This window comes from Camelina sativa, chromosome 7, assembly GCF_030686135.1.
Source record: "Camelina sativa cultivar CO46 ecotype springtype chromosome 7, ASM3068613v1".
NCBI classification, from domain to species: Eukaryota; Viridiplantae; Streptophyta; class Magnoliopsida; order Brassicales; family Brassicaceae; genus Camelina; species Camelina sativa.
This window is the reverse complement of record NC_141886.1, coordinates 3,082,351-3,104,028: the sequence shown is the minus strand read 5'-3', so window position 1 is coordinate 3,104,028 and position 21,678 is coordinate 3,082,351. Positions and strand designations below refer to the sequence as shown.

Here is a 21,678-nt window from a genome sequence, read left to right as displayed (position 1 = left end):
TTTCTCTTTGTTTGATTCGCTCTCCCTCCGATCCTTCTCATTGTCACAGACTAGTGACTCAAACTCATCAGGTGTTTTTTTTCACCAATTGTTAATAACTAATTTTTTTTTTTTTTTTTCAACAAAAAAATCAACTCATATGAGCCAATTGAAAGGAAAAGAATCTACAAACAAAGCATAAGACAGATACGTACGCGCTTGGTGTGCCACTGAATCCGGACTTACATTTTCATTTCTTGAAATTAGAGACAAAGAAAAAGAAAAAACTCTTCCTTGTCTGTCTTGATATTGTCGAGGTAGGTCTTGAAGGTCGGCCAATCTTGAGGAGAAGACACCATATTCACCAAGTCTGAGCAATCTGTATAAAAAGCCACATCCCTATAGACTGAAAGATCTTTAAGATCTTGAGAAAAGCTAGATGAAGAAGATAATGGTGAAAACCTTTCTTCAACTTAAGAAACGAAGGATTACAGCTACACTCATTTTATATAGACAGTAAGCATAAAGGATAATTGATGAATTGTCATAAACCGACATATGACTAGTTGCAGAAGGCATCTTGTGATAAGAGACACTCATAACAGTTGTTCAGCTTGATTAGGGGAACAGGTTTGACCGTGTTGTTCAGCTTGATTTGGGGAGCAGTACTTGCGTCACAGTTCTGCAGAGATCCTCTGTCTTGATGCAAAGTTTGTGGGACAAACTTAGTGGGCTCTGATTTGGTTGTAAGGCCCACTTCTCTTCCCTTGTTGAGCTCAACTATAGCAGGCCCATTACTGGTTTGAGTAATGCAGAGCAAAACCTCTGTTGTAGTTTGGTTTTGTCTCATATAGACATGTCCAATCATGCACCGCATCACCTAGACAAAGGCTTCAACTTCCGCATGTAATGGAGAAAGACTTCGTCGGAAATTGGCGGCTCCCCTCGTCGTTACTACGTCCAAAGAGGACGAACACGTCCATCCTGCACCTGCAAAGGCATCACCTGCTTTCCACGAACCATCTACAAAACACCGATACCTGGCAAAGACACCATGAAGGTGTCTTATGCCCCCCGACACTGGCGCTCCAAAGGCACTCAGAATGGTGAAAGATTCCTCATCCACATCCTCGGTCTGTGCCTGTAACCACGTAGACGCCTCCCCTAACGCTACCCTAAAGACATCATTCGGTTTTTCCATTTGATTCTAAAAACTCTATCATTCCTCGCCTTCCATATGTACCACATAATCCAAGGGAAAGCTGCTATCTGAGAACCCGGATTTGAAGATCCTAGAAAATGATCCACATTGGCATACAGAGAATCCGTGGGGAAGGATACTGATCCGATAGGCACCTGAGCTAGAGCCCAAGCCTGACGTGCTGGTGGATACCAAAAAATAGCATGATTGATTGTTTCCTCATCATCCCCGCATCTTGCACATCCAGAATCACAATCAGTACCTCTCCGTCGCAAATTTGAGGTGACGAAATACACCCTGATAAAACTTGCCACATAAAATGCCGAATTTTTGGAGGATAGGACACCCTCCAGACCCCCGCTAGAAGAGGAGTAATATCAGACCCATACCGAATGACCTGAGAAGTATGTTGGTTCGCTAAGCGTTCCGTATCATACCCTGATTTCACTGTATCTTTCCCGGTTTTCGTAAAATGCCAACCTAGTGAGTCTTCCGACTGAGAGCTACCCAACGGTAAAGCCACTATCAATGTAACATCGTCCGGAACAAAATGCTCATGGAGAATATCCACATGCCAAGAATTTGTCTGGCGATCGATTAAATGAGAAATTTTTAAAGAAGGGTCCTTAAAAGGTCCCTTGCACAACGCTGGTCTTGGGAATTGAGCCGGTATCCATGGATCAGTCCATATAGAAATGGATTCACCATAACAAACCCGTTTAATAAGCCCTTTGTGTACCAAAGATCTAGCTGAAACTATAATCCGCCACCCATAAGATGGAGAGTATGAACGTATCGGATCCATAGGATTCAAATTCCGGTAATACCTGCCCTTGAAAATCCGAGCAAAAAGAGACTCTGGTGCCTCTATCAGGCGCCACAATTGTTTAGCCAACAAAGCTGAATTAAAATCATCAACATTTCTAAAACCCAATCCACCCAACTGTCTACTACCACATAACTTCTTCTAGGCTAACCAATGTATCCCCCCATATTGGCCTGAACTCCACCAAAACTTCGCCACTGCACTAGTGAGTTTGGACGTAACCGTTTTTGGCAACCGAAAACATGACATAACAAAAGTCGGTACCGCAGTAGCAACGGACTTTATCATCACTTCTTTTCCTCCTCGGGAAAGTTGTTTTGCTGTCCAACCATTTGTGCGGCTCTGAATTCTATCTCGAACAAAGGAGAATTTTTTTGTCTTTGACCCTCCTAAACTCTCAGGTAATCCTAGATAAGAACCCATCCCTCCCAGGTTTGTTATTCCAAGGACCTGCTGCACCTCACTCTTCACCCCTTCAGCGATTGTGTGCCCAAACTGAACCGAAGACTTGTCAAAATTTATTTGTTGTCCCGACACTGCCTCATAACTCTTTAAGATGTCCAAGATAGCACCACACTGATCCTTATCTGCCTTGCAGAAAAATAGGCTATCATTCGCAAACAGCAAGTGCGTAATCGGCGGACATTTATTCGCGACCTTGATCCCTGTTATCCGCTTATCCCACTTAGCCTTACGAATATTCGCAATTAACACCTCCGTGCAGAGGATAAACAAATAGGGAGATAGCGGATCTCCCTGCCGAAACTCTCTCTCCGGGACTATCAAACCATTAAGTTGACCATTCAGCAGAACTTTATATTCAACCGAAGAAACACAAAACAAGATCCAAGATACCCATTTGTCCGCAAAACTCATCTTCCTGAGTAATGCCTCAATAAAACTCTACTCGACCCTATCATACGCCTTGCTCATATTTGTTTTTATAGCCATAAATTTTTTTTTACAGGATGGATTTGTCCTGAGGCCATGAAATATCTCCTGCGCAGTCAGAATGTTATCAGAAATTAGATGGAACAAAAACTAATTGTGTTTCCAAAATAAGTCATGGTAACACTGTTTCCGAAATTAAAAGGTGTTAATAACTAACTTAACTATATAAAAGTTACAAAAATATATATATATAGCAAAGCTTTAAATAGTTTTAAAATACGACAATTGTATTTAATAAAATATCAAAAAGTACTATAAAAATATGTGGTTTTGAGTCACTAACTCATTATCTAGGTTGTCGTTGTTCCATTTCATTTTGACTGATTGTTTTGAAATTTAACTCTAGGAAAGTGCATCCAAACTTAAACAATATCGCAAAGCCAATCATGAATATGTGACCCATTATGGGACTAAAGGTGTCGCCAAATCTCTCAAAAACTAAGGTTACAAAAACTGATTTCTAATGTTTGTTCTACAGAGAAAAGTTTCTTTCCCTATGATGAGTAAATTATTTTGCCTTTGGCTTTAACCTAACCACCACCCTGAACACAATGAACGTGTATAAGAATCAAATTAAAAGAAGAGAACGAGCCCTACACTTGAGCTCGAAATTCCCTCTTAAAGCCTGCCTAGACGACGAAACCGATCGATCAAAAGATTATACACCCGTAAAACTATGCAAAGGACTACTATACAATTTCATTGCAACATATCTAGTCGGACTCAAATAAGTCTCAGTCCTTCAGAAAGTGGAAGTTAGGGTTATCAATGAGTTCCACAGCTGGTTTTATATTGGCAAAGTCTTTTTCTTGCATACAGTTGGAGATTTCATCGGCTTCAAAGGGGATGCTGAGTTTCAAAAACACAATATTCAAGAGGTTATGGTGATGATGTTATGACCAATTTAGAGAAAGTTATTAGTATTCTGAAATACCTGGAATTATTGTCTAACAAGAACGAACGACTGTCTTCGTCTTCATCTGTAATTAGAAGTTTCAAGTTGGAAATCACCTGCACCCCAGATATATGAAGTGAATATAGAGGTTTGGGAAAATGTATTTTGGTTTATTTGAGAAATGTTCAGAGCAAACATACGTCTGGAGATACATTCTGATACTCGTGATCATCAATTTTGCAGAGGGTAGATATTCTATACAATTGCTGAGTACTAAGAGCCTGGAAAGTGAAATAGAGATAGAAATATCAGAAGCATTTTTCAGGCATGTTTTATAATATTATTAAACAAATCCGAAGCAGAGAGTAGTTACTGGGCAGAGGTTAGTTGTAAGATCATCATATGTAATTGTGGACTTCTGTTCTGTAACCTGGAAGAGGAATCCGATGATATATTCAGGAAAAAAAAAAGAGAGAGAGAGGAAAACGTGTTGTAGTGTTAATTAAAGTTGCTGTAATTTGGTTCATAGGAAACAGACCAGGAGCATCACGGCTTGTCTTGTGTGTTTGAGTTCATCCCATGAAGATCCTATATACTGCATTCAGGAGAATTTAATTGACAAGTGAAATCAAGTGATTAAGAGTTTGAAACCGTTCCATTCAATCAAAACAACTAACGTACCTCTTCAGTTGCCTGGCTACACCATGACTCGAGTTCATTTAACCAGGCATTCACTTTCTTGCCCATGATGAATGTGCAGCATTCACGTTCCATAAGGCTGCATTAGTTACATTACAGTTTTATGTTTATTGGCTGATGGTGGATTAGGTGATTTTTACTCCGTTAAGGTTGATGGGGGAATGTAAATAGTTTACCTATTAAAGAGTTGAACGTTGATGTCTTGGAATGTTTGGCTGAAAATCTTTTGAGCAAGAAACAGAGGAACCTGAAAGAAGTAGTTTGTCAGAGTAAAAATTTAGGAGTCAAGAGAAGCAAACACAATCTTGAATCCTAGAATACAAAAAAAGTTCTTACGTAATTTTTCTTCAATGTTCCAAGAAGCCGATTTAAAAGATTTATGACGTCTTGCCAAGTTTCCGTGGGTGAATTCTCTTCAGATGGCTTTGCCGTTGAATTCTCTGCGGATGGACTTGCCTGTGGAATCTCTTCGGATAGCTTTACTTGTGAATTCTCTTCGGATAGCTTTGCCTGTGAGTTCTCTTCAGATGGTTTTTCTTGTGACTTATCTTCAGATGGCTTTGCTGGTGAATTATCTTCAGACAGCTTTGCCAGTGGATTATCTTCAGATGGCTTTTCTGGTGAGTTCTGTTCAGATGACTCAGCAGATAAAGTCTCTGCAGAGGACTCATGTGATAAATCTTTCAGTCCCTGAGCCATTAGTTGAGGACTTATAAGTGAGATGACATTGTCTTGCAGAGATCATGATCCTAACATTTTGATTTATTTTGATGGAAACCATAAATAGGTTTACCTGAATACAGGACGAAAGCACGGGTGCTAGTTCTCTCTTCACATTCTCTTGAAATATTCCATATATAGTTTCAATGTAGGCTGTAAGCTGCTGCTTGAAAAGTAAAGCAGGATATCGAGCATCTACTTGTTGCACTACGTCACCTGAAAGGCTGGCCGAAGAGGTTGAACGGAAACCCTAAAACATATAGAAGTGAAATCTTTAAGCCTTATGGCCATTAGTATGCTTAAGGTATTCTTAGAGTCGATAAACAGGATTTGTTTGTTACCTGTGTCATCCTCCCAAAAAATGAAGTTGGCTGAGGAGGTTTCTTCGGACTTGCACCGGTTGTACTATGGGATTTCAAGCTTCTTTGAAGCAAAAACAGCAGCGTAGATGTATTTGTTAGCCAATAAGCCAAATTGTTATCATCTTCTGGGTTCTGAAAGTAGACAGAACGCAAAGCATGATGACATAAAGTCAACTTTCAATCTAACTCAATTCTAAGCCGTCTCGGGAAAATTATGAAACGATACTTAAGCTTTCATGTTTCATATTTTTTGATTATCTAATAAAGTAGTTTTCACATGTTTCCATTAATACTTTGACCATAAAATATTACAAAGAGACTTATATGTAAACTTCAGGTTACCTCTATAGCTGAACCAAAAATAGGAACAATACGGTCAAAGGCACTAGTTTTCTCTGCTTCGAATAGTTTCCAGTGTATGAGACATTTGTATATTGTTAATGCTGCAACAGGCTTTCCATGGCTGAAACCGACATTTTGTGATACACATTTGAGAAGGACGTCAACATATTCCTGCATCATAACAACGTGACAAAATTAATCAACTAATGCAAACAAGTATCACAATATTATGACTCAAATTTTCGTTAGGCACATACATGAGGTTGTTGTTCAATCTGAGATCGTCTGAAAGACATTGCCCCAAACCTTCTTGATGGTATAGGAGCAAGTGATGCCTGTAAGAAAGAATTTTCTATCACAAGGCTCTAGTAACAAAAAATTGCGAAGATTATTAACTGTATACAAGAACAGTTCATTTAGTTTTTCACGTACATGATGTCCGTTCTCCACTGGCTGCAAGAGGTACGCGGAAAAAAGAGGTCAAGAATTTTCTTGAGAAAGAATATATATAAGAGGAATTTACATAGATAAATCTTACTGGGGGTCTGGAAAATGACACCTGGGGTGACATTTTCTGGGAAGCTGAATTAAACAATGCTTGCTTCCGAAGAATTTTATCTTCTGCTTCCATGTCAGAGACCTTTTCCTCGAGCCTAAACATAATAGTAAATAAGTAATGCATTCGTAGTAGCTGTTGCAAAAGAAAACATCGAGCGAAGAAAAGATAAAAGATTGAAACTTAGGTCAAAAAGAGAATGCAAATCGACAACCTTTGCATAGTTGTTTTTAACTCGATTAGTTTTGTCTCTGCGTCTACAACCTGCTTAAGCCTTTCTTCACAAAGTCTATTTGCTTCCTCGTACTTCTTCTCTGTTTCGTTTATTTTCTTTTCCAACAAATTTACCATATCCTGTGGAATTTCAATAAATTTAATAGAGACATAAGTGTCACATAACCCATTATTTTTCTTGTAGAAAGATACATTTTTTTTGGAACACTTACAGATAAGTCTTTGTTTTCAGCAGCCAGCTTGTTGGTCCTTTCGTTATCAACCGAAACATCTTCTGCCAATCTCTCTTCTTTCAGCATGTGTGTCTCTTCCTTTTGCTCGTTTGATGAATCATTCCCATCGTTTTCATTAGTTTCATTCTCTAATGAACTCACAAGTGCCTGAGAAGTATCATACATCATATCAATGAGAAAAACAAACTTAAAAACACTAAAAAGACGATAGTAGAACTACATCCCTATAACTTTACCTTGAGACGTTCATTTTCTGCTGCAAGCTTACTCAACATCTCATAATCAGATGAAGCACTCTCTTTCAACTGATCTGAGATATTTGAGCTTGTTACGTCATCCTTTCTGTCTAATGCATTGATCTTCTTCTCCAGTGTACTGACCAGTTCCTACGAAATGTTGTTCTTGATAAGATATGAATTGTCTATAGAAAACATAGAAATCTCAAATGAACCTCTCTTGCCACGAAGCTGGATCGTCTATCAATTGTCAATATCAAAAGATCATCCTACCTTCAATTTTTGATTTTCAGCTTCGAGTTTGATGATTACACCTTGGTCAATGACGGGAACCTCCTGTTTTACCCTCTCTTCACTTAGCTTACTTGTTTCTTCATGATTGGTCCCGGATTCATCAATTTTCCTTTGCAACGAGCTCACCAAATCCTTAGAAGTTAGAAGGAAAATGAATAAGACAGAGCAACCACGAACATTTCTTAAATATGTATAAATCTGTAACCTTCAACCCATAAACGGAAGATTAAGATTACCAAGGAACGAAAGGTTCTTATCTAATATCTTTATGACCTTACCTTGAGCTGTTCATTTTCTGCAGCAAGATCATTCGTCATCTCCAACTCCTTAGCAAGTTCTTCAAATTCGAGTTGCATGTCTTGTAAGGCAGACTCCAACTTCAAAATCTCCTCACTTTTGGTTTCTTGAGTTTCCCCGAGCTCAATTTCCATGTCATTTAAAGCTAACCGCAACTCTTCGACTTCTTGAGTTTTGGTTTCGTTAAGCTCCATCTGCATCAGTAATAAAATCAGATGCCTCACACAGAAAAGAGACAGCAACAAGATCTAGTATTATGGTTTAAGAATATATCAATATTCACTGTGGCAAGTTGTGTGTGATGTGTACCCTCATTTGTTTCTCGAGCTCTAAGCATAAAGTGAGTTCTTCCACTTCCTTTTCCAGCTTAGTTTTAGCGTCTTGAAGGGCTCCTGTTTCCTTAGCAGCCTGGAAGACAAAGACATCTCAGAAATCTCCGCATACATATGATTCAGTGAATAAATTCAATTAAACTGATTATATCACTTCAGAATTAGAATTATCATCAATTTGAGTTCCCAATAGAGGACCTTAGGAGATACGAAAATACTGACAGAATATTCCAATCCACGATTATAAAAGTTTCCAACATCTTGATCATACTGATGATTCATATACATCTCATCGATAGTCGACCGCATATATTAGTTTTAAAGAAACTAAGAGCTCCCATTGTTAGTTAGGAAAGAATGTCACCATTTTAAGCTTCCGTAGTTCTCGGCGTGCAACTTTCACTCTCCAGCCACATTGAGTGGTAATAGCTGCTTTCTTCGTTCTCAAATACCGCCGTCGACACAAACATCTTCTGATTTGACTCTGTGGAATCAGTAACTTACATGTTATTGATACTCGAATAAATTCAAGTATCTGACAACTTTAGTTACGAAAACGGAGAGATCTTAATCATCAACAAGAGGTTTTGAAACTTGCTTGAATAATGATTGCCGCTTGTCTCTTCTTCCTGTATCGAAATTCAACTCGAGCATCCATTGCACGCAACCCAGTCTGAATAGAAATAGCTGAAACACACAACTTTTTAAAGGCTGTCTGACATATATATGTCCGCGCCTGCTTCTGAATTCTCACAGAAGCAGCTTCTTTTCTCTTGTCCTCAAACTGAACGCGTGCAATACGTCCTGTAATCAGTTGGGCGAAGCTTAATAAGACATGAAACTATATTTGAAGCCAACAATCTACTCGACCTGGAATCGCATACAACATGAATTACCTCTACAAAAGGCTTGGATTTCAGTTGAAGCGGACTGCAACAGCAGATATTTTTTGCGAGATTGATACGTACGGACTTTCCTCTGTATAATCCTTGCTGAATAGCCAAGAACTTCCGCTCGGTGAGCATCCAATTCTGCCATCTGACCTGCCCTAAGAAACACCTTTGTCTTCCCTATCTGTGATTTTCAAAATAAATGTAACAACCGAATTCGTCAAACCTCTCATGGCATATGAACAAGGAGAAAAGCCATATAAGAGTCTTGTGCAGTGTAACCATTAAACATATCCGAAGTGGCATTGCAAGTACCCTTATATCTTTTTTGGAAATCACAATATAAAAGCAGAAATCCAGAAACTGTGAGATAAAAATATGAAAGCGCACCTGAAAACCTTTAAGGTCAACTTTTGCTAGTAGCTTTTTGCAAGCGTCGACTTCGTCAAAGCTATAAACATAAAGACCAGAGGGAAAAGGTCTATGAGTCTAATACCTTGACGTCTATTTACCATTAAAGTAAGGATTAGATAGCAGAATTTAAGCATTGGTAAATCTACCTTCTAGCCGTAGCCTCTGGAGCCAAAATCCGGAACCTGGTTAAAAATTCATTGAAAGGCTTCCTAGTAGGATATCCAGCACAACTAATCCTAATGGCTTCCATGACACCCTGAGGTCAGAAAGGGATGTTTCACAAAATCATGTAAAGGACGAATAATTTTTGCAGTTGCAAAAATCGCATAAGGTTCTATGAAACATTAAGCTTACCCCACACCTAAGTTGATGTAGAACATTAGCGTTCTCAAAAATTTCTGGCTTAAGAACGTTGTTTGGTTTAACACAACGTATATAGTGTGGCTCAGTGGTGTTCAACGTCTCAAGCAGAGATTGTAGTTGTTGCTGTATTTTTAGTACACGGTGAGAATCAATGTATAACATATAAGCAGAATTTGATGAATTTAACATTATTGTCAGACCTTGAACTGAGAGCCTATCGATGAGAACTTTGATGTTTTGGAGGATTCCTCTCGCGGTTTTGGGAACAACGATGAGACAAAGGAACACTCTGAAGAGTTCATGAGAGATTGATGTTCTCCAACAACATAATCTTTGTTCTTGTCCAAAAACAACTCAGTCTGATAGGTGACCTGAAATTCAACAAGAACATACATAGCCATCACACCAAGTTTACGTTTTTTCCATCACTTCAAGACAAGCATTTCAAGCACACACTTCTGAGGTAATTAAATCACTAACATCACCAGCGTAATGGCAAATGGTAAAGTCAGTACGAGCCAATTTTGGCTTGGTAAAACGCTTGTGGTTATTAAATGTCTGGTATAGCTTTTGCGCAAGTGTATCATGTGTTGATCTTGGAAACATACTGTAGAGGCAAACACAAACTCAGCAAATTATTAAGGAAATATAGATGAAATATATCGAGGTTTTGAAACACAAACTCACCAAGCCTCATCAAGAAGGGCAATAATGCCACCAGGTTTCTGACGTGAAATAATTGTGTATTAGGTACTGAAAATTGATAAAAATGTCTGCCGTAAAACGGATTAAAGGTTCCAACACCACTCACTGTTATACTACTTACCTTCTCTATAAGATCAAGGACATCCTGATTATCAATGAACTCTATGTAACTCCAGTCAATCTCTTCTTTAGTATATTCTTCTTGCTCCATCTTGAACACATGCTGTAGAAGAGAGGAACATTTGCATGAATATGGGTCAGCATATTTTTTTTAGATCATTCTAGAATTAAAACTTTGAAAAGAACATCAGTCTCCAACCTGGTTAAAATGCTGCTGCAGCTTCTCGTTTGTCAGGTTTATACAAAACTGTTCAAAACTGCAAAAAAAAAACATGTGAAAAAAGAAAAACAAGGTTGGAATTTTAACAAGAGCTTTAAAACTGCTATCAGGGAAATTTTAACAAGAACAACGTTGGAATAACTAATAACGATGTCTCAAAACACAAAAAAGAAAGAAAAAAAAAGTCTCTAGCTAAGTAACTAGGAAATTTTACATGAAACCATGCTTAGTGTTTTTGAAGAAGAATTAGCAACACAAGAAGCGTACCGGTTAAGCACCTGTTTGTCTTGAAACTCTCGAATCCATAAATATCCAGGACTCCAATTATGTATTTAGAACTTGGGTCTTGGCCAATGGAGTTATTGATCTTAGTCACAAGCCTGAGAGCAATAAATTTGTAACCTTTCAAAAATTTGAATCCCAAGAATGATAATAAGCCCTTCGGAAAGAGTCTGTTATTGTTAACCTACCAATCAAACAATTTAGAATAGACAATCTTGGCAAGAGCATCTCTGCTTAGTGCTGCACTACCGGGATCAAGAGGCTTTGTAATGCTTTCACCACGAGTCACCATCACCCTTTGGCATAAGGAGCTCTCTAGAGCTTTCTCATCACACCTACCATAAAAGAGCAATCCGGGTTTGAACTCCTCGACAAGAAATATGTTATCTGAGAACACAGAATAGTGAAGCATATACATGAAAAGTTCTGCAGCCACTTTTAGATGGAAGCGGGATTTATCGTCCTTAGGTTCTGCAGCATCTGACTCTTCACCCTTAGCAAACTCTATGTTTCCTAGATGAAGGATGGCAGCAACTATGCGGAAGATTGCATCCTACGACGATAAAATGTAAGAAGAGTTGTCCTCATTACTGATCATGTAAATGAATAACCAGAAAGTACCTGTTCTTCAGGACTAATCCCAACAACGTCCATAGCTTTCCTTGTTGCTAGGTATTCCTTGGAATCATCAAGTGCATCCAATGCATAGCAATTCGATTGATTTAGGTAGTGAAATGTGTCTGGTTTCCCTAACTTATACCGCTCAGTTTCCTAAAATCTCATAGCAGAAGCTAAATTTTGTCAGTATGAATCTCATACAAACATTGGACATGCTGAAACATTGGACCTAATGTACCCATAGAAGGGACCATGTTTACCTGTTCTGGCGCAGCGCAAAGCATGTAAAAGCAATGATAGTTTCTCTCAGGATCAGAAACTTGACAAACTCGTGACCTCTCCAGCAAATATGTTCTAATAGCAGCTCCTGAGATTCTTCCCATATGATTGAAATGAATCTCCACAAATTTACCAAAACGACTGCAATATGAGATTTGCTGATATAAGTCAACTTTTAACTTCAAGAAAATACATAAACTGGAAAAATCAAGAGATGTGAATGACATTTTACCTTGAATTATTGTTTCTGACGGTTTTTGCATTACCAAAAGCTTCTAAAACTGGGTTTGACTGCATAACAGGAACACAACACGAGAAGAATAAGAAGATATCTACAGAGGGAAACTCGGTGAGTCTATCTTTAGTAAGATAGTTAGAATGAAACAGTCTATCTACCTCCAAAACTTGCTGTTCTACAGATCGTCCTTCACTCTCAGCTTTTCCACCCATGTATGCAAGATATTGCATGAGCATCTTTGTGCTCTCTGTCTTCCCAGCACCGCTTTCTCCACTCACCAAGATCGCCTGGCTTACTCCCTCATTGATCATTTTTCTAAAATTTATATTCTTGATGATTGTCAGGCCCATACAAATGGTAGTGCGATATTAATTAGTAAAAGTTTCATCTAAGCAACAGAAGATTACCTATATGCAGAATCAGCAACTGCAAAAGGATGCGGGCTTAGCTCGCCAAAATCTGTGCCCTTATATTGCTCCATTATGTCATTTCCATATAGGTGGGGTAATCTTTTAAAGGGGTTAACAGCTATCAATATATTCCCGGTGTATGTCTGTAATTTATCAAGAACAAATTAGTTTGCTAAAGACACTTGAGAAAAAACCATATTGATGATATAGCTATAATTGGGCAGACAAGACAACCTTAAGATGATGTGGAATGATATGTGTAAACAAAAGAAGTCATTTTCAGGAAAGCAATGTTAGAAAAGCTAGTGATAGAATTCATGAGCGGGGGTGTAAAAATGAAAGAAGGGAAACTGACAAGAGTGACATGCTGAAGCATACATATATTTCATTAGCATTGAATCTGGATTTAAGATTGAGAAGAAGCCCTGGTTCATGCAAATACGCAAGCTTTGTCATGTCGTCGACGCCAAGTTCAGGAAACTCAGGATCCTTGGGGTAGACAGAATTAACCTTTGCCACAACCTACAATAAAATGCATCAAAAATAAGAAGAACATGTTATGCTCACAATAACCATCTCCATGTAGCCTGTAGAAAACAAAATCTTTCAATTCTACTAGTTGCTAATAATGTAGACTGTGTGGGTTGCTTATTGAGAGAAATGGGGGCAAACCATCTTGGATTGGCAATGGACTTTGATCTCTTCACCGTCAGATTCAACTACTTCTCCATCAATCCAGGCTTCATCAGTATCTTCCACCCAGACATGCGACCCAACAGCTACCTTTGCTGAAGCAGCCTGATCAAATCAAATTTCCATTAGCTGTTTTTTTTTTTTGGTTCTATTTACACACATTTTATAATATATGTCTTCATCTCTTGTACACTTAATAATAAGTAAACATTTCAACCAAATTTAAAGAGGATATAAAAATCAGCTTCAAAAATCAGCATAAGAAGATTTGAACAACACGGAGGGAGAAATCACAATGCAGGTGTTAGAGATGAGAGACTCGGTACCATTATCACGGCCAAATTAGGTCAGATATTCCTAGAAACGATCCCGAATGAAGAAGATTTCCAACGGGAGAAACATTAGAAAAAATCCCTGAGAACCCAATCAGATGGTGTTTCCACACCATCGATCCAAACACAATTATTTCACCAACGTTTTCTATCTCTCTCTCTCTCTCGAAGCTTCAAAATCTCTGGTCGACGTTAAAAAAAAAAAAGCGAAAAATTAAAGCTACATTCACGTTTCGCAGAAGAAATTTCGAATTTCCCAGAAGATAAAAGAGGCCTAAAACCCTTTGGCTTTTCCGTTTCCAGTGATTCGCTGTAGATTTTTTCGCAGGAACCTTGAGAAATTTTCTCGCGTTTTCCCTCGGAATTTTCTCTCCTGGTTTTGTTTGTTTGATGCTCTTCCTCCTCTGTCTCTCTCTTCTCTCTCTCCCTCCCTGGTTTCTGGAAAAAGGAAGAGAGAAGAGAGAAACCAGGTAGGCGTGTCACGTCAGACATTTAACGTTTCGATTCCAAAAGTACCCCTACACTTGAAACCGGAAATCGATTCGAACATTTATCCTCCTGAACCGATTCGGGTTTACGGTATTCGATTCTCAATGGAGGAGATGATGACAACGTGGCGCAAGTTGAGTGTTCCATTTACAATTGAGGAGAATATTTTCGTCACTGCTCTTTCTCTTCGCCAGATAGACGTTAATGGCGGATAGAGGAGGAGCTCTTCAGCTTCTTCTTCTTCGTCGTCCATTATCACCGCGGATGTCTATTCTCCTTAGCTTATCAAACATCCACTTATGGCGATTCCAAAACCCTATGTTATCCCCCTCCGATTCTCATCATCATCTCTATTTCTCTTCTTCCTCACGACGCTCTACAGTAGATTCGGTGAAGATAGTTCCTCTAAATCGCTGGAGATTCAGATATAAAATATGCGCCGCCGCGGATGAAGGTAGGGGGTACCGTTTGTCGGAAAGAAGGAAAAGGGGAAGGAAACGACGGGAGCTTTGGGAGCAACTCTTTGAGGATAATGTTGAAGATGACGAAGACGATGATGCTGGTGCTGATGGTAAATTTGACCTGTGGAAGATCTTAGAGGAAATAATAGATAATGTTTGGATTTTAAAGGTAAATTTTCTTAGTTGCCACAACATTTGAATTTGGCTGGTTAAACTGGAGAATCTACTACTGTTATTGTTCACTGGTAATGGGTTATGGAGTGAATCTGAACTAGTTTTGATTTCAAATGAGATGGATACTTGAAAATGTTCATACTTTAGTGTGGTATTAGTTAGTACATTTTAACAAACCAAGATTGTGTCTTTCTGCTCAAATCTAAGAGAAATGTTTTGGCTTGTTGTTGATTTATACATGCATTATATTTTGGTTTGGATTGGCTTGTTGTTGATCTTTTATTGTGTTTGGTATTTGGGTATTTGTTCCACTTTGTTGTAGGCGTTAAGATCGTATGGATATCTCCTCCCGTTCATCATCTTGTCGCTATTTTTCAGCACCGGACCTAAGGCTTTCCTCGTGTCACTAGCCGTAGCCATTGGGCCATCATTGTTATTCTATGCGTTCCAGAAGTTGATTGGTTGGGATAAACGTAGAAGAACATCAATGGCAAATCAGTTTGGGACAGAGGAGGAAGACGAAGAAATAGTGGAGAAGAGAAGGAGCAGGGTTCAATACAACCCATCAATGGTTAGAAACAATGTTAACGGCCGTGAAGTTAACCGTAGTTCAGCTGAAATGGCTTCTAACTTCGGTGGGTGGGATGAGTTAGACGGGCGTTCGACAGTTCCCGAGCAGTCAACAACAAGCAAACCGAAGAGGAAGAGAGTAAGAAGAAGAAGAGAAAATGCAGCACAACCATTGTTGTTAAGATTGTTGGTGTCTTTGTTTCCTTTCTTAAGCACTTACACAAACATGCTCAAGTGAACATTTCTCTTAAACCGAGAAAACAATCCAAGTTGTTGTTCAAATCAAATCAAACCGAACCGGAATTGGTTAAAAATAGAGAATAATTATGAACCGTTTAAAAAAAAATAGGCAATGTTATATTATATGTGCCTCAATTTCAGTTTCAGGCTTTCACCATTTTCCATGACTTTCCTCTTATCAAGATCATTAATTTCTCTCACTCTCGTCAGACCTTCTTGTTCGATTTCCATGGCGAATCCAACGATGAACGCTAAAGCTCGTCTCAGAGGCGTCGTATTCGATATGGACGGAACCCTGACGGTTCCGGTCATAGATTTCGGAGCAATGTATAGAGCTGTTCTTGGTGAAGATGCGTACAAGCGAATCAAAGCAGAGAGCCCTACTGGAATTGATATCTTGCATCATATTGAGTCTTGGAGTCCTGATAAACAGCAGAAAGCTTATGAAATCATTGCCGATTATGAGAAGCAGGGTATAGATAAGCTCCAAATCATGCCTGGTACGGATTCTTCCTCTTTTAGTAATTTTGATTTTTTTTTTTGAGTTTGTGTATTGTGCAGTGCAAGTTTTAATCTTTAGTATAAAAAAATTAAGACTTTTTTTTCTCAGAAGTGGGATAAAGATTGAGAATTTGGTAAATTTGTAGAGTTACAGTTGAGAAAAGATCGCAATTTTAAGGTGAATTTTGATGTGTTAGTCTATAAAGGTTTGACTTTTATTTTGAGAACTTTAATTCACCACATCACAATTTGTGTTCTTTCTCCTGGTCATTGACTTTATGCACTTGTAAATCTAGATATCATCTGATGAAGTAAGACTGTGTTTCCTCGGTGATTAGAGATTTAATTCTCTCTTCTGATATGCCATAACTTATGTTGCAGGTGCTGCTGAACTATGTGGCTTTCTTGATTCCAAAAAGATAAAGTCGGTTTTCAGATACTTTCTGTCTATGATTTTCGTTTACTTTTGGGTCCTGATAACCATACTCAATGCTAAGAAGATAACTAACTGTTGTTACATTTTGTATATACTTTATAGGAGGGGGCTGATTACACGCAATGTTCAGAAAGCCATCGATATCTTCCATCAACGTTATGAGGTAAGCATGCTGAATCTCCAACTCAAATACTAGGGATGAAAACATTTTGACAAATCGGTCTAACCAGCTGCCTGATCAGTTTTTTACTGGTTTGCTTTGTATATCAGAGAGATGAAATCTGTGGCAGTTCCTTACATTTATGTTTCATTGTATAGGTTATCTTTTCTCCAGCACTAGGCAGAGAGTTTCGTCCATATAAACCAAACCCAGACCCGCTGTTACATATATGTTCTACATGGGGCATCCAACCTAATGAAGTCATGATGGTTGGTGACAGCTTAAAAGATGATGTGAGTGACAGAAACGATAACAAGTCTTAGGTTAAACCTTCTGCATAGCATATCTTAAGCAATGCCCGCGTTTAATCCCATGAAAGAAGCTTAAACACGGATCTTCTTGTGCCATTGCTTAAGGGTTTTCTATGTGGAAAGGATGTGTACCAACTCTCAGACTATTTCTTCACATTTTGAGTGAAGATTAGAACTGGTAATTAATCTTTCTTCACTCACTTCTGTAGATCGCATGTGGAAAACGAGCTGGAGCCTTCACTTGCTTGCTAGATGAAACTGGAAGGTATGGACCAGATGACTTTTCTGTCTCCGGTCTGCAACCTGATTTTAAGGTTGATTCCTTGTCCAAAATTCAGAATATATTGGAGACGAACTTCGACCTGAACCCATAGTTTTCTTTTCTCCACGTTATTCAACTTGTAGTCAGTCTCAGTGACCAAAGTAGTTTTCTAGAGTTTATAATAACTGGCTATCTTAAGTTGCACAATTGTGTCCCTGCGCTGTCATCTACGGAACGTGTGTGTGAGTGTAAACACTGTTGTCTGTTAAATCCAAAATTTCAGTTTATTTATATGATCTGATTTTTAAAGATTCTACAATCGCAGGTAAGCCAATAATATTATTCTTTTTCATCCAGTGTGAAATGTCATCTTGCTATGTGAAAAAAGACTTCTCAATCGCTACTAGTGTTTCTAAAAGGAACCAAAGAACACATAGATCTTCGTGAAGGTCCCAGTGGGGTCTTGTTGCTTCCCTAGAGTCCGGTTAGCACAGTAAGATCATGGCAAATGTCTGTGTAAAATGATACAAACAAACAGTTCTATTTGACGGTAAGCTAATGCCATATTCCCAAAATAATGGCGATTACAAATAAGATCAACAAGGTAAAGTTGCCTCCGGGAAGAACCCATGACCTGCAAAATCAGAAGATTTTGGTTTCAAATGAAGAAACAGAGAATGTTTTTGTGTAAAAGTCTGGTCAAGTTACCTAAGTTTCTTTCTAGACTGTTGAATATAAACCATTGCAGGAGGCAGGACACCAAAGAGGAAACAGTTTGCATAAACACCAGCAAAATCCAGAGCTCTCGAGAACGTTGAGGGATAGAATGTTGCAATCAGAGCTGGAACTCCAAGGACAAATAGCATCACTACTGCTTCAAATCCATCACGAGCTCTAGCTGGTTCACTGTATAAGACTCTCCCATTAGTTCCCTTATTACCCTCCTTCGATGAGAAACTTACTGACCCAGTTCCTCCATTTCCATTCCCATTTGATTGCTTAGACACAAGCTTCCATGTATCAAGGAGCTGTTTCGGGAAGCTAACAGAGTATCCAATTAAACTGGTAGCTAAGGCTGAGAAAGCAAAGCCTTGAACAGCAGATAAAGCAGAAGGGTTGACAGATAGAAGAAGAGAGATTGGGTCAATGGATGAAGAAGGTACAGCAGGCACAGTGATCCTTGCAAGCCCCAAAACAATTAGATTCCATGACAAGACCATAGCCAATGGCACAACACCACCTACAAGAATGGCTCTCCTAGCATCTGAAACCGAATCCCCTGCGAGATTGCATATGAAGGGAGTGATGACATGAAACCCTAGTGTCAGTACCATGACAGGAACCGCGGGTAAAACGGTGGAGACTTTCCAACATGATTGACCAAACGAGGCTAACACATTGGACCTAGCCACAGATAAGCCAATGGCCACAAGTGAAGTTATAGAGAAGAGCATGAGGAAGCAGAGACCCCTGTTAGTGAAATCAATGGCATCGAAAGGGAAAAAACCAATCAAGATTCCGGAGACTAGAGGGACTATAGCATTGGCCAAGAATGGATTCAAGGAAGGAAACCACTGAGACAAAATAGAGCCAATACCCGAGACACAAGCAACCACCAAAGAGAAACTCAGTGAAGCATACACAAAAGCAACGAAAACCCCAAATTTGTTCCCAAAGGATTTGGTTGCAAGTCTTGTGAAGCTAATCTCTGCTGCATTGTCTTCTTCCATGGCTGCAAAGCTAAGCTCAGCCACGAGAAGTATAGAGGAAATGACGTACACCCAAGAACAAAGTAAAGCAATGGTCGATGGGATTGAACCGGATCTGATAGTTGCAGCTGGGAGGCCGAGCATTCCAGGACCAACGGCGGTTCCGATGATCAAACTAACGGCAGCCCAGAAACTCTTTCCTTTTTTAGCTTCGTGGGTAATCTCCAAACCATCCATTTGCTGTAAAGTTTCCGACTTTGCATCAAGGGCAAGCTCAGAAGAAATGGTCGTTGACCGAGGTTCATCATGGTTTCTGCATTTGAAAACTAAACGTGAGTAGAGAGAGCCATTCAGGGAAATGTGCTTCCGATGAACTATTGTATACTGCGTCGGAGGCGAACTCCGAGAGTGGCAGACGGAAGACTTGGGAATACTCCGGCGAGGAGAGAGTGTACGAGAAAGGGCATTTTGGGGGAAAAGAAGAGATTTTGAAACTGTGGGAGATGCAGAGATGGGATCTAGAGAATGCTGGCGCAAAGGAAGAGCCATTGATGCCATGTACGAGAGATTCTCTGTCAAATTGGACCTGATACTATGGAATCTTAATGGCTCTGTGTGGGAAGAAGATACCTCCTTTAGTTTTTATTCGTTAGATAAGGCTTTGTGTAATAAACCAAGACATGTGTGGGATTTGGTATAATGAAAAGGATTAAATTGGTCTAGTCATTAGATTGATCACCCATCAGATAATACTAAAAAAGGTAAGAACCCAACTACTAACACTCTCTCTGATATCAAAATGAAAAAAATACTATTATACCTACCATTTCATGTTAAAAGAAATGCACAAAAGCAGAGAGAATGACTAAAACATGATTTCAAAATCAAAGTATGTCAGTAAAACAACAAAACTTTAGAAGCAGCAGCAGCAGCAGATTTGGCTTTCTCGTTGTTCAGTTCAACTTTGAAATTGCAACAAAGTCACCTCCATATTGTTAACTCGTTCCTCCAATTCATCCGGAGACCACCTGCAATATTGCTTTCTTCCTCTCCAAGGAAAGGAAGAACAAGCTTAGGCACTACTCATGATTTGGTAATAGTTTCATGTGCAATGTAACTGAAATAGACTGGTATTGTATAAATTTGTTATATCATGTAATCTTATTATAGTCATCATAAAATATAGTAGTACAATGTGTCGTAAAGATTGTTGGAAACAAAAGAGTACTAATGTGACACTAACACATGTCCAATTATATACGTGTCGAAACAACATGAAATTGCCAGACATGATATTCTCGAAATAAGTCAAATAAGTCACAATCGAATTCAGAGAGAGGGGTCATAATTACGAGGAGTTTACGAAAGAATGGGAGCCACCAGAATCTTTAAAAAAACCAAGGACACTCCATCAAGTGTGTTTCATGAAATTAAAGTTAACGAACACTAAGATCATGTCCATTGGTAGAGACTCAAATGAGTCTCTCATCAATATAATATTAGTTTTTTTAATGCTGAGAAATTTGAGAATTTTTTTTTTTAATTCTGGGTCTTTTGGTGAGAAACTCATCTCGTTAATATAATATTATCATTTTTAATACAATTTAATATTTTAATATAATTTTATTTGTGCATTTATTCTGTTATTTTGTTTTTGAATTTTATCTTAAGTTATAAAATTTTCTAATAATATATTTTAAACATATTAAATTACTTATTAAATATATTTATTTTTCTTAATTAGTTATATTTTAAAATCATATATTATACTACAAATAATAAAATTATAAATACTAATATTACAATATATTTATATACAAAAGCATTATATTCTCTTTAAATTAAGCATAAAAACCTAATACTTAATTACTCTAATATGTGCTAATTAATACACACTAATAATAAACTATGTTTGTCTAATGATAAACATAATAAACTATGTTTGTCTAATGATACACACTTGTGATTGTTTTTCTTTCTTCTTAATAGTAATTAACTTGTGATTGGCTTCACGTTCTTATTATTTAAAACAGAAATCCAACAAAATTTTAAAAGAGTCTTCTCATTAAACTAAACATACGATAATTAAGAAGATCTACAAAATTTGGTGGAAAAAGAAATGGATTGTTTGAATCCATAAGTGATTGATGAAAGAAAGAAAGAAGAATGTCCTTTAACAAAAAAAAAAAAAAGAAAAAAAAGAAAGAGAAACAGAGAAAGAAAGAAAGAAACAGAGGAAGGAGGAAAGAAACAAAAATTATGGTGAAGAGATGAAGAAATGAGACATATATATAGAAAAAATTATAAATTATATATATATATATATATTTATATTTTAAAAATCTCATAATTATTTACAAAATATTAATATATTTTTTAACTCTCATACTTTTGCAATTATACTTAAATTTTTATTTTATCATATAATATTAATTTAAAATAATATAAATATGTAATTTAAAAATATTCATAATGGAACTTGTTAGATAGCTAATTTTATTTTAGAATTTATAAAAAAAATAAAAATAAAAATAATAATAAATAAACTAATTAATTAAGATGTTTAAATTTTGTGGTTTTTATTTATTATAATAAGATTTAACTACTTAGATGGTGACACATGTCACTGTATAAGAGCATAATA

At 37.8% G+C, this 21,678-nt stretch overlaps 5 protein-coding genes across 11 annotated transcripts; 2 read left to right on the top strand and 3 right to left on the bottom strand.

Moving 5' to 3' along the window:
• Positions 1-859: 859 nt before the first annotated feature.
• On the bottom strand, positions 860-2,882 carry LOC147940776 (uncharacterized). The gene is made up of 4 exons (XM_087458262.1): positions 2,158-2,882; positions 1,570-2,007; positions 1,223-1,477; positions 860-1,154 (listed from the first exon to the last, which is right to left on the bottom strand). The coding sequence occupies exons 1-4, from the start codon at positions 2,880-2,882 to the stop codon at positions 860-862; spliced, it is 1,713 nt and encodes a 570-aa protein (XP_087314388.1).
• A 445-nt stretch (positions 2,883-3,327) lies between these two features.
• Positions 3,328-14,161, bottom strand: LOC104700127 (myosin-10). 7 transcript variants are annotated; one of them, XR_015561713.1, is made up of 42 exons: positions 13,716-14,154; positions 13,369-13,494; positions 13,075-13,218; positions 12,694-12,839; positions 12,445-12,601; positions 12,281-12,339; positions 12,030-12,189; positions 11,773-11,922; positions 11,568-11,704; positions 11,340-11,486; positions 11,148-11,249; positions 10,849-10,906; positions 10,651-10,752; positions 10,512-10,549; positions 10,305-10,431; positions 10,025-10,195; positions 9,816-9,947; positions 9,608-9,717; positions 9,438-9,498; positions 9,054-9,231; positions 8,756-8,961; positions 8,522-8,641; positions 8,135-8,233; positions 7,807-8,019; positions 7,508-7,660; positions 7,235-7,384; positions 6,978-7,145; positions 6,746-6,885; positions 6,514-6,628; positions 6,408-6,428; positions 6,233-6,310; positions 5,976-6,146; positions 5,613-5,694; positions 5,345-5,521; positions 4,888-5,241; positions 4,728-4,798; positions 4,534-4,630; positions 4,391-4,447; positions 4,226-4,282; positions 4,053-4,133; positions 3,892-3,968; positions 3,328-3,806 (listed from the first exon to the last, which is right to left on the bottom strand). XR_015561713.1 is itself a non-coding variant. In XM_087458008.1 (42 exons), exons 13-42 carry the CDS (start codon positions 10,738-10,740, stop codon positions 3,692-3,694), a joined length of 3,780 nt encoding a protein of 1,259 aa, XP_087314134.1. In that variant the 5' UTR covers positions 10,741-10,752; positions 10,849-10,906; positions 11,137-11,249; positions 11,340-11,486; positions 11,568-11,704; positions 11,773-11,922; positions 12,030-12,189; positions 12,281-12,339; positions 12,445-12,601; positions 12,694-12,839; positions 13,075-13,218; positions 13,369-13,494; positions 13,716-14,161; the 3' UTR covers positions 3,328-3,691. The 7 variants fall into 7 exon arrangements, 6 of the variants coding, with proteins under 6 accessions (XP_087314134.1, XP_087314133.1, XP_087314135.1 ...); XM_087458008.1 differs by having other exon boundaries at positions 5,613-5,765; positions 11,137-11,249; positions 13,716-14,161; XM_087458007.1 differs by having other exon boundaries at positions 5,613-5,765; positions 13,716-14,158.
• Positions 14,162-14,359: 198 nt separating this feature from the next.
• Positions 14,360-15,729, top strand: LOC104700125 (uncharacterized). The gene is made up of 2 exons (XM_010415595.3): positions 14,360-14,840; positions 15,168-15,729. The coding sequence occupies exons 1-2, from the start codon at positions 14,415-14,417 to the stop codon at positions 15,651-15,653; spliced, it is 912 nt and encodes a 303-aa protein (XP_010413897.1). The 5' UTR covers positions 14,360-14,414; the 3' UTR covers positions 15,654-15,729.
• Positions 15,730-15,767: 38 nt separating this feature from the next.
• Positions 15,768-17,616, top strand: LOC104700123 (haloacid dehalogenase-like hydrolase domain-containing protein At2g33255). The gene is made up of 5 exons (XM_010415593.3): positions 15,768-16,155; positions 16,538-16,580; positions 16,695-16,755; positions 16,911-17,045; positions 17,273-17,616. The coding sequence occupies exons 1-5, from the start codon at positions 15,768-15,770 to the stop codon at positions 17,435-17,437; spliced, it is 792 nt and encodes a 263-aa protein (XP_010413895.3). The 3' UTR covers positions 17,438-17,616.
• Positions 17,591-20,173, bottom strand: LOC104700124 (uncharacterized). Its single transcript, XM_010415594.3, has 2 exons — positions 18,034-20,173; positions 17,591-17,959 (listed from the first exon to the last, which is right to left on the bottom strand). The coding sequence occupies exons 1-2, from the start codon at positions 19,590-19,592 to the stop codon at positions 17,881-17,883; spliced, it is 1,638 nt and encodes a 545-aa protein (XP_010413896.1). The 5' UTR covers positions 19,593-20,173; the 3' UTR covers positions 17,591-17,880.
• Between the last annotated feature and the right edge of the window lie 1,505 nt (positions 20,174-21,678).